At 39.3% G+C, this 11,867-nt stretch overlaps 1 protein-coding gene and 1 pseudogene across 1 annotated transcript; both read left to right on the forward strand.

Moving 5' to 3' along the window:
• The first annotated feature begins 771 nt into the window (after nt 1-771).
• Nucleotides 772-8,355, forward strand: LOC139368461 (tubulin alpha-1B chain-like). Its single transcript, XM_071107377.1, has 4 exons — nt 772-857; nt 6,186-6,408; nt 6,944-7,092; nt 7,182-8,355. Exons 1-4 carry the CDS (start codon nt 855-857, stop codon nt 8,160-8,162), a joined length of 1,356 nt encoding a protein of 451 aa, XP_070963478.1. The 5' UTR covers nt 772-854; the 3' UTR covers nt 8,163-8,355.
• Nucleotides 8,356-8,945: 590 nt separating this feature from the next.
• On the forward strand, nt 8,946-11,867 carry LOC139367311 (tubulin alpha chain-like; annotated as a pseudogene).

The raw sequence follows: 11,867 nt of genomic DNA on the forward strand, positions 1-11,867 counted from the left end.
TGTATTTACATTTTGTTACGTAATAGTTTAGTTACTGCATATGAATTGTTTTTTAATAAAGGATATATATTCCTTACTCCACTTGTGTAACAGCAAAAACCTCTGTGCTAGATTTATGAAGACTTTTTGGCATGGGTTGAATATAGCTGATTATAATGTAAATGTACTGCTTTTGAAATGTAATAAATGTACTACTTATGTCACTAATCCTGACTAGTTGTGTTTGGGTTGCCTTTCATTGAATGAATGGCAGGTTTTTTCGTCATGAATCTTGTTCTGGAGGCAGCTCTGCAGTGTGGTCACTAGGTGGCCCAGCCACAAATTCGTGAAGTCTAATTTAAACCTAAACCTAACCCTTAAACCTAGCCGTAAACACACCGCTAACCCTACTGCCTAACCCCAAAAAAGCAATTTTTTTAAATTTTTTTAAATAAATGTTTACATTGAAGCCATTTTTAAAAAACTTTGCAGCTTGCATATCTAGTCTAACGGGGAAATCGCTCAGGTTTGCCTCCAGGACAAGACTCATGACAATAAACGTCAATTTGTGAACGAATGGCAGCTGAACTGTTTTCCAGAAGTTTCAGGCTCGATACAGTTTAGGCTACCGCTTCTAAGGAGCATATACTGTTCAGTAAAAATAACCTATTCAAATAATGAATGACATTAGGAAAGAAAATCTGTGCATGAAGGCTAGAAGCTTTTCCCCAGACATAGCCTAATACTGAATAGCATTACGGTTGCGTCACTCATGGGATTATCTTCAGATATCGCACACATCAAGTTGCAGGCTTCTGAAACGAGCTCATCGTTATTTGATTTTTTTCTCCTCATCCCCTGCACAAAAAGCTATCATGGTGAGCATAGTCGACATATTTTCGGTGACATATTATGTAATGTGTAAATTCAACAATTTCAACCATTTTGTTCAGATGTTTTTTAGTAATTAATGTATGGGACAGTCCTGATTTGCATCCATGGGCTCTGTGACATTTGTCAAATAGAAACGATCGAAATAGCCTTATTTGACTTGTTTTTTTTGTTGTTTTTTACAAATATTGTGTAAACTTATGTCAAATTTTCTGAACTCAAAGCAGGTAAATATAATGGGGTTAATAGAGATGTAAACTTTGAGGGGACTGGCAATGAATGGATCTGCGCGGTAGCCTACTTCTCCAAAATCCTTTGGTCAGTGCAAACAGTAGGCTAAATCAGATTAGGCATGTTCAGCGCTGGTCAACGTGGACAGTCGTCTCACTGCCATTTGATGGACGAATCTATTTACTTTATTAGACTGTATGGCATGTATATTTTCCTGTGTATTTTAGTAGGCTATCTATATATTTTCCCGTGTATTTTAGTAGGCTATCTATATATTTTCCCGTGTATTTTAGTAGGCTATCTATATATTTTCCCGTGTATTTTAGTAGGCTATCTATATATTTTTGCCACTTGCTATGAGAGATTGAAAACAAAAAAATGCTACCTGTGTGTGTGGCTATATTTGCACTTTTGGTTTCTCCTATTCACCTGCTGCAGCGGTTATTGCAATATATTTATCAAAGGGAAAAAAAAACTATTATTATAACACTGGGAATGAATTTCAGTATAAATGTGTATGTGGTTTGACTAATCTCATAACGTTTTAAAGGGACAGCAGCAATGAAACTTGCTGACCTAGATAATCCCCTCCATATGCTGCGCAGTCAGAGGACAACACAACACTAAAACACATCCGTAGAATAGTAGGCTAGATCAAATCAGAACCTGTAGAATCTTAAATAATATTTGATTATTCAGGGTTATACCATGGCATTGTTGAATACTTATTTCTGATCGGATTGAAGGGCATTTTAGAGTGTGTATAATTTCCCTATAACGAACAGTATATTTTCACGGTATAATTCAATGGCTATAGTTCATTCTTTCATCTTCTATGTTTGAGCTGCTTTTGAAGCAAACGTCGAATTGAAAACATTATTGGAATTGTTGAATTGGCTTTTCATAATGGCAAACTAGGACAGATGGTTCGGTTAGCTAAACTACCATGGCAACTACTGTAACTATCTAGTAAACTTATTAGCTACTTCAGTGGATGTTGAACACATTGCTACTGGCAAATGAACACATTTATAGTGGTAAATGTGTTAAATTATAGCCATGGTATAAATGTGATAATCAACTTGGGGCTCTATGCATTATCTGGAAGGTCAGTTCCACTCTACTAGCACATCGTGGAACACACCTTCCACGTTTTTTCATAAATGTCCATAACATGCATAGCCCCTAATTGATTATCCCTTAGATATAATAAGATAATAGAATATAGAACAGAAATAAAGAATGGTCCATATAAAAGCAATCTAACATTTGGCTGAGATATCATAATTTGTTATTCCACACAGCAAATTCTCCAGTGTTAAATTTAACATTGAGAGTGTTTTTTTTCTTAGGGGTGGATCAGCTTAATATTGCGGAAAGATTGTTACTTCCATCAATGTAATTGTCTGCATCATATCCAATCCCCCATATCTTTATTTGGTAAATATATATATCCATATACATACACGTACATACACATATGCATACATATACACATATATACATACACATAGCTATATAGATATACATACTTTTTAAAGAATATACCTTTATTATTCCCCGCAAACCCTACCACCCTCCCCTCAATTGGAGTAAACAATAACACCTTCAGTTTGTGCATCTTATACACATTTTACACACACAATCTATTTTACAATAGTTATATTTTGTTTGTTTTTAGTCCTTCCTCTATTTCTGATGTCCCTCCAGTTTGATTTCTATTTGTAACTGTGCTATTTCACAACATTTCTGAACCTATATACATTTGACAGACCCTGTATGTTTTACATTGGTTATCTTGTTATTAGTCCCACCCTTCAGCTTCATTCAACCCCTCCTATCTATCTCTGAACACCATCCTTTTTGGATTTCTATTTGCCATATATTTTTTAACTGTGCTGTGATGCTTCACAAAAGTACTGAACTGTTCTATTCTCATAGCTTCTACAGATTGTAAATTAAAAATATATTTTTTTGCTAAAATTGTATTATTGATTGATTATGGCTTTTCAAATCACCCAACAACACAAAGAAACGACCATGAAGCTTAACAAAGGCGCGGGGCGGGGACTGCCCCTAACAAAAACAACTTCCCACAAATAACAAAGGGAAAAAAGCTGCCTAAGTATGATTCCCAATCAGAGACAACTATAGACAGCTGTCCCTGATTGAGAACCATACCCGGCCAAAACATAGAACTAAAGAACATAGAATACAGAACATAGAATGCCCACCCAAATCACACCCTGACCAAACCAAAATAGAGACATAAAAAGCTCTTTAAGGTCAGGGTGTGACAGAGGCCTCCATTTTTTTTTAAATGAACTGGATCTTTATATATACCACTTGGGTCCTGTTTCAGTAATAAGTATATCAGACCGTCTTGTTGCGTGTCCGATAATCTACCATTTATATAGGAGTGGTTAAAACATGCTAATAATGGTCCTCTGAGTATATCAAAAAAGTTTGGTATACTTCCACTGGTATGCCATCCAGCCCTGGAGTTTCCCCGCCTTAAAGGCTTTAATTGCATAAAGACGTTCCTCTGTAATTTGTCCTTCACACAAATCTTTCTGTACAGATGTTAATTTTACATTATTATTAGGAAAAAAATCCATACAATTAGCTTTGGTTAGAGGAGACAGAAACAAAAACATATTCTTAAAGTCTTAAACTTCCTCTTTCAAAGTATCATTCGGTGAATCATGCGTGACTCCATCATTTGTAACAAGTTTCAATAAAACATTTTCTGGTAGCATTTCTATATTGAAGATTGAAAATGAATTTGGTGCATTTTTCCCCATATTCCATCCAGATCACTTTATTTTGTATAATATATTACACTGGATGTTTCTTGAATAAGTTCCTCCATTTAATTTTGTTTTTCCTCTAACTTATTCTGTGCCTCTATGATACAGTTGAGAGTGTTAAATTAACACTGAAAGTGTTGCCCAGTATAGACACTGGAACAGTGTTAAATTAACACACTGCTGTATTGCAGGTGGATTTGAATAATTGCATGTTTCAATATCAATGTTTTTGAATCGACATTGGTTGATTAATTAATCTTATGCTTCTGAAATATAAATTACATACATTTTCTAAATTTATTTCACCCGTTACTGAAATTTTTGTTCCAGTTTAGATGATTTAGGTAGTCTCATATTCAGTCTTCCCAACCCTGGCAGTCATTCTGAATGCAGGTTGCGGGTGTTTAAAACATTCAGAAGGTTCGATATCCACATTCTGGCTGGATTTCAATAGGAATTACACATAATTTTGCAAGTCAGAATAATGCGACAGGTTGTGTGAAAACCCCCAAATGTTGGGTTGCTCGGATTACCCCAAATTTGATTCACTTAAATGCTGGGTCTTTTTTATGTAATCCAGAGGTTATTTTCAGTAGGCATGGCTCATTAGGGGCTTGGCTTTTAAACAGTTATTTTTGGACACCCGTGAGAGTAAATGTCAATCCTGTTAACCATGTTAAGTTTGTACACTGCAATGTTACATTTTCCTTGAATATTTTTGCACAGTACATATTGTAACACAAAAATATTAACATAATTATTTACATATTGCAACAAAGTGGTTACTATCCCATTGGGGTTATCACTTTAGAATTTGCATAAGCTTTTAAGGAACTCACACATTTCTGGAAGATTAATTAAAGCTACAAAAGAGTCCGTGTTCAACTGTAACATGTGATGACAATTAGAACAGAATAGATTAACCAGAATGACATTTACTCTCACGGGTGGCCAAAAATAACATTACTGAAAGCCACAACCCTACTAAACCAAGCCTCCAGTCTTCTAATCTAACTTGCTGTGTCATATCTCAATAACCCAGCATCATCAAACCTTGCCCTAAAAACCCCAGAAGGCCTAGATTCATTCAGATCAAGTGTTTAACCAGCAAGAGCAGACACCTGCATAGTGGATGTTTTGGCGGAACTGCGCTGGAGCCGTCAAATCGGTGAGCAGCTGCTCTTGTAATCATTGTCACGAAGCCACACCCGCCACACTCGAGTTAGAAGTTCAGAACGAGAACGTGTAGACTATAAAGAAATAATTACGTTCAAATAGAAAAATTATTACACTAAATAATAATTCAACTAATCAAGATGTAGATTACATCTCACATTCCAGTATTCAAACTTGTAAACAAAGCTGCATGGGATTTCTGTTTTTGCAACTTTGGTACAGCCAATGGCAATGTCCACTTTAGGTACAGAATAATGCCAGGAGCCGCATGTGGATTTGATATCTCTAATGCAGTTCCACCTCTGACACCGCCAAAACAACCGCTATGTGAATGCCAGCAAAAGCACATCTGATTGAATAGAGCCCTATGGGACCCAGTAGTTGGGTCATCCAAAAAACCCAGTATGTTTTAGTGTATGCCCTCAAAATAAGGCCTTGTGAAATACATAATGTATTAAATAATTATGTTTTAATGATAAGCTATTCACTTAGGATCTCACATGGTGAAGTCCATGGGATTGAAAATTGATGAATGCAACAAGGATGTCACTGTCATTAACAAATTCAGTTATGGGTGGTAACCAAAGATTAGGGATATACTGACAAGTTACAGGTCTCTTCGCCTTAACAATGGGAAACCAAGTTGAGCACCCTCTTCCTCTCTGGTGGTAATTCTACAATTCATTTGAAAGGCAAGGCACTCTGGGAAATATGCAAAAAAGCATTACATTAAGCAGTGTGTTAATTCAACACTGTTCAGTGTCTATACAGGTCCACATTTTCAGTGTTAATTTAACACTGAGGAATTTGCTGTGTATTTTCACATTACATCTTTTATATTTTGACCGTATGTCAAGGTCTAGACACTTCCAACTCAACTCTGGACCTCAAAGCCAGTTCCACTGCTTTTTTCAATGTTCCCCTCTAATCACTGACTGAATTAGACCTGGGACACCAGGTGGGTGCAATTAAGTGTCAGGTAGAACAGAAAACTAGCAGGATCTGGACCTCGAAGGATTTGAATACCACTGCTCTAGCCTATTTTGGGTTATTGCGAACCTCCTTTCAAATAAAAAAATGTCTTCCTCTTCACCCTAGCGCGAGTGCATCTCTATCCACGTGGGTCAGGCTGGTGTCCAGATTGGCAATGCGTGCTGGGAGCTCTACTGTCTGGAGCATGGGATCCAGCCGGATGGACAGATGCCATCTGACAAAGCCATCGGAGGAGGCGACGACTCCTTCAACACCTTCTTCAGTGAGACTGGGGCTGGAAAGCATGTCCCCAGGGCTGTGTTTGTGGACCTGGAACCCACAGTCATAGGTAAGCTTTCCCTCTTAAGAAAAAAAGGTTATACTTAGAATCATAAAGGGTTCTTTGGCTTGTCCCTGTAGAACAGGGGTATTGAAATCTTATACGAGGTCCAGAGTACTGCTGGTTTTCTGTTACCTGATAATTAATTGCACCCATTTGGTGTCCCAGGTCTACATCGTCATTACTTGCTGTCTGGGCTTTTAGGTTGGATTTCCATATAGCACTTTGTGACATCTGCTGGTGTAAAAAGGGCCTCATAAATAAATGTGATTGATTGATTGATATCAGTCCCTGATTAGAGGGGGGAAGAAAGAAAAAAAACAGTAGAACTGACTTTGAGGTTCGGATATGAATTTGAGGGCTGTTGAAAAACCCTGGTTCCAGAACCTTTTCCAACAACAAAGAACCATTTTAGAACCCTGTCTTCCATAGTGAAGGTCCTCAGATTAAAAAGGTTTGATGCAGAACCGTTGTCCCTGTAGCAGAACCCTTTTAGAACTTCCCATTCTGTTTTTCATAAGCTGCTGATTTTTTTTCTCCTCAGATGAGGTGCGCACTGGGACCTACCGGCAGTTATTCCATCCTGAACAGCTCATCACTGGCAAAGAGGATGCTGCCAACAACTACGCCCGTGGACACTACACTATTGGCAAAGAGATCATCGACCTGGTGCTGGACAGGGTCCGCAAACTGGTGGGTACCACAGAATTAATAAAATATTTTATCAACTATCTGATCCGAATGTGGACTCCTTTTATTGACATGTTCCTCTTTCTCCTCAGTCTGACCAGTGCACAGGCCTTCAGGGCTTCCTGGTTTTCCACAGCTTTGGAGGAGGCACCGGCTCTGGTTTCACCTCTCTGCTGATGGAGCGCCTGTCTGTTGACTACGGCAAGAAGTCCAAGCTGGAGTTCTCCATCTATCCAGCTCCCCAGGTGTCCACAGCTGTGGTGGAACCTTACAACTCCATCCTGACCACCCACACCACCCTAGAGCACTCTGACTGTGCTTTCATGGTGGATAATGAGGCTATATATGACATCTGTCGTAGGAACCTCGACATTGATCGTCCCACCTACACCAACCTCAACAGGCTCATTAGCCAGATTGTTTCCTCCATTACTGCTTCCCTTCGATTCGATGGTGCCCTTAATGTTGATCTGACAGAGTTCCAGACCAACTTGGTGCCCTATCCACGTATTCATTTTCCTCTGGCCACCTATGCCCCAGTCATCTCTGCAGAGAAGGCTTACCATGAGCAGCTCTCTGTGGCTGAAATCACCAATGCCTGCTTTGAGCCGGCCAATCAGATGGTGAAATGTGACCCTCGCCACGGCAAGTACATGGCATGTTGTCTTCTTTACCGTGGTGATGTGGTGCCCAAAGATGTCAATGCTGCTATTGCCACCATCAAGACCAAACGTTCTATTCAGTTTGTTGACTGGTGCCCAACTGGTTTCAAGGTTGGCATCAACTACCAGCCTCCCACTGTAGTCCCTGGTGGAGACCTGGCCAAAGTCCAGAGGGCTGTGTGCATGCTGAGCAACACCACTGCTATTGCAGAGGCCTGGGCTCGTCTTGACCACAAGTTTGACCTGATGTACGCTAAACGTGCCTTTGTGCACTGGTATGTGGGTGAGGGCATGGAGGAGGGAGAGTTCTCTGAAGCCAGAGAGGACATGGCAGCCCTGGAGAAGGATTACGAAGAGGTGGGGGTTGACACCGTCGAGGGTGACGGACAGGAGGAGGGAGAGGAGTACTGAGTGTTCATGCAAGGACGCCCTTGGCTCCCGTATCTTATAATAGCACAATTTCAAAATCAATGCATTTCTTCTTACAGTTTGATATTTTCTTGCTTCTTGTTTAGGTTTAAGCACAACTGGTTTGTTGTAGTGACAATCACAGATTTGTTTGTTTCATTAAAGATTCACCAATAAAAGTGTGTGTTTAAATTGATTCCAGTATGTTTTGTATACTTTTCATCAATTACTTATCAATGTTTTTAAAACTCCAACATATTAATCTGAAGTAGAGGAATCTGTATTTGGTAGACCTAGATTAATTATACAAAAATACTGCAGTTACAATGTAGTGACATTTTTATAATTTGGAAACGTACTAACTGTAATTGTAGTACTGCAGTTTTGGAAATATAACTGCAGTTATACAGTGTTACTTCAACTTCCAAAAGTAGGTTCTGAAGATGCTTACTTATGCTTACCACACGCATATGGGAGAGATACTTTGACCTATTCTTCTCTGATAAGCAATTGGGAAAAGGCATATAAGATCTTCCAATCAGTTTCAACAAAGTCTGTGTGATGGAAATTTAATATTCATTACATACTATATTGTTTAATTAGTCCGACTATGCTGTTTTTACTTTGAGAATTCTCCATTGTTAAATGTTAGTATTTTTTGCTGATATAGGCTTGTCTTATGTGACTTAGTCATATGTCTGGGTGTACAGATAAGTGCCGTTTGCGTGCGACCGCAGTATGTGACATCCTGTTTTCACAATCTACAGGGATTAGCTGTGTGGAAACATGCAGGAAGGAACAGACAATGGTGGCAGCGTCAGCTATCTTAATCTGAACAGACAAGCTAAATCAGCTTTTACACACCATGTTCCGTCCCTGTATCCACCCATCTGCTAAACTGCCACATAGACAAAATAGGTTGTACTTTTTCTATAAGAGGAGAGAGACAACTCTGTTCGTTGGGCTTTCCTAACGATGCACTGATTGAGTGGTTGTTATTGATTGCTTCGTTTTTTCAAATCTCATAAAATTGTTGTCTGAAAGAATCTGCAGTCTTTCTTCCTATAGAATTTCTCTGACATCTGTCCACTGTATCGTAGAAGTATAAATTGCTGCACCTTTCACATTTTCTATCAGACTTCTTACTACAGTCTCCCAAAGAAAACTCTGTGAGAGTTAAACTAAAAGAAAATTCAATTTCTCCAGAACCACATCTTGAAATTTCTCAACTTAAACATGGTGAGTACACACAAATCATATTATTGTTAGTTACAATAACTTCATATCTTCTTACAATAGTTAAATCAAAGCTGTTTATTTCCAATTTTTTTCAACACAATTTGTCAATTTGACTAAAACAAATGTTTTCGTCATAATTTTACACAGATGTCGTTTTGTAACCCAAACTAAATCGCAAATCAATCTCAATAATTTTGTTAACTTCAGCCAACTACTCTAACAAAACTTGACTTTGAACTGATGTCTCTTCTTAATGACAGCTCTCTCCTGCTTTGATGTCTGCATTAGAAGCGACCCAGGGATAATGACTCATTGTAGAGGAAAATGTAAACTCATTCATTGGCACTCATAATATATTCAAATAAATTGCCTCGTTTTGAAGTGGGCTGAAAGTAATGAGTAACCTGTAAAGTTTTTATTCATTTCGAACTTAAATATTTCATGAGATATTTCAGAATGTCTGACAATAACAAAGTTCAAACTGCTTTGCTGATATGCTAATAAATGTTTAAAAAAATTGAGTGCCATAGTAAAAATACCTTGATTTAACATTTCATATCAAAATAGATGTAGTTAGCAGGTCTAATAAATTAGTTTGAAGTCAAATGCATTCATTATTTGGAATGTGTTGATCAGATTGTAATTGATTTGTCAAATTAGTCCCCCATGGTAGGCTATGTGTGACATTTGGTTTAAAAAACACTGCCTGTTTGTCTGTTCAACAGCCGATCACTTTCTTTCTTCAGTCAGGTGATGTGTCCCCATGTGTACCGGTACCCTATCTCTACAATGAAAGCGTTTTCTGTCATGCCCCAAGCCCCCTCCTCTCCTCACCTACAGAGTTGCTAAGAATTAAACAAAACAAACTCTAGGCCATTTCCATTTTGAAACAAATGAAATATTGTTGTTACTATTCCAGTTTTAGATGAATGTTTTGGTCCAATTGTCTATTATGCCAAAAGATATTCTAAGAACTTGTTTCTTTCAGAAGATTGTAAAGTAGAATTTGAAGGTGATAATTTCCTCTGGATTATGATTTGTCCTATGTGTATTTACAGTTAATACTTGATCGATTTTCAAATTAAAACTATTTATTTAGCTGAGAAAGTTGTAAACAACTATCTTTCCCGAAGTCTGAGTGCATCTCCATCCACATGGGTCAGGCTAGAGTCCAGATTGGCAATGCCTGCTGGATCCAGCCTGACGGACAGATGCCCAGTGACAAGACCATCGGAGGAGGAGACGACTCCTTCAACACCTTCTTTAGTGAAACTGGGGCTGGAAAGCATGTCCCCAGGTCTGTGTTTTCTGGACCTTGAGCCTAGTCATAGGTACGTTTTCTGTTTATTCCATTGGTGTTGAGCTCCTCCATGAGCTACTGATTTCTCTCCTCAGATGAGGTGCGCACTGGGACTTACCGCCAGTTATCCATGCTGAACAACTCATCACTGGCAAAGAGGATGCTACCAACAACTACGCCCGTGGACACAACACTATTAGCAAAGAGATCATTGACCTGGTGCTGGACAGGATCCACAAACTGTTGGCTCTCTCAGAATGAATGAATGAATAAAATATTTGATCAACTATCTGATTAGAACGTGGACATCTGTTATTGTCCTTTTATTGATGTGTTTCTCTTTCTCTGACCAGTGCACAGGCCTTCAGGGCTTCCTGGTTTTCCAGTTTTGGAGGTGGCACCGGCTCTGGTTTCACCTCTCTGCTGATGGAGCGCCTGTCTGTTGACTACGGCAAGAAGTCCAAGCTGGAGTTCTCCATCTATCCAGCTCCCCAGGTGTCCACAGCTGTGGTGGAACCTTACAATGCCATCCTGACCACCCACACCACTCTAGAGCACTCTGACTGTGCTTTCATGGTGGATAATGAGGCTATATATGACATCTGTCGTAGGAACCTCGACATTGATCGTCCTACCTACACCAACCCCAACAGGCCAAAGTAGCCAGATTGTTTCCTCCATCACTGCTTCCCTTCGATTCGATGGTGCCCTTAATGTTGATCTGACAGAGTTCCAGACCAACTTGGTGCCCTATCCCCAAATTCATTTTCCTCTGGCTACCTATGCCCCAGTCATCTCTGCAGAGAAGGCTTACCAAGGCTTACCATGAGCAGTTAACTGTCTCTGAAATCACCAATGCCTGCTTTGAGCCAGCCAACCAGATGGTGAAATGAGATCCTCGCCACGGCAAGTACATTTCATGCTGCCTTCTGTACCGTGGTGATGTGATGCCCAAAGATGTCAAGACCAAACATTCTATTCAGTTTGTTGACTGGTGTCCAACTGGTTTCAAGGTTGGCATCAACTACCAGCCTCCCACTGTAGTCCCTGGTGGAGACCTGGCCAAAGTCCAGAGGGCTGTGTGCATGCTGACATGGCAGCCCTGGAGAAGGATTATGAAGAGGTGGGACATGACAAGTGAAGTAGATGAGGACAGAGAACAGGATTAG

The sequence above is a fragment of the Oncorhynchus clarkii genome, chromosome 16 (assembly GCF_045791955.1).
Source record: "Oncorhynchus clarkii lewisi isolate Uvic-CL-2024 chromosome 16, UVic_Ocla_1.0, whole genome shotgun sequence".
NCBI classification, from domain to species: domain Eukaryota; kingdom Metazoa; phylum Chordata; class Actinopteri; order Salmoniformes; family Salmonidae; genus Oncorhynchus; species Oncorhynchus clarkii.

Excerpts from the sequence above, each read along its gene's own strand:
- LOC139368461 (XM_071107377.1), top strand. Across the intron at positions 6,409-6,943 it reads CCTGGAACCCACAGTCATAG|ATGAGGTGCGCACTGGGACC; the intron begins GTAAGCTTTCCC and ends TTTTCTCCTCAG. Across the intron at positions 7,093-7,181 it reads TGGACAGGGTCCGCAAACTG|TCTGACCAGTGCACAGGCCT; the intron begins GTGGGTACCACA and ends CTTTCTCCTCAG.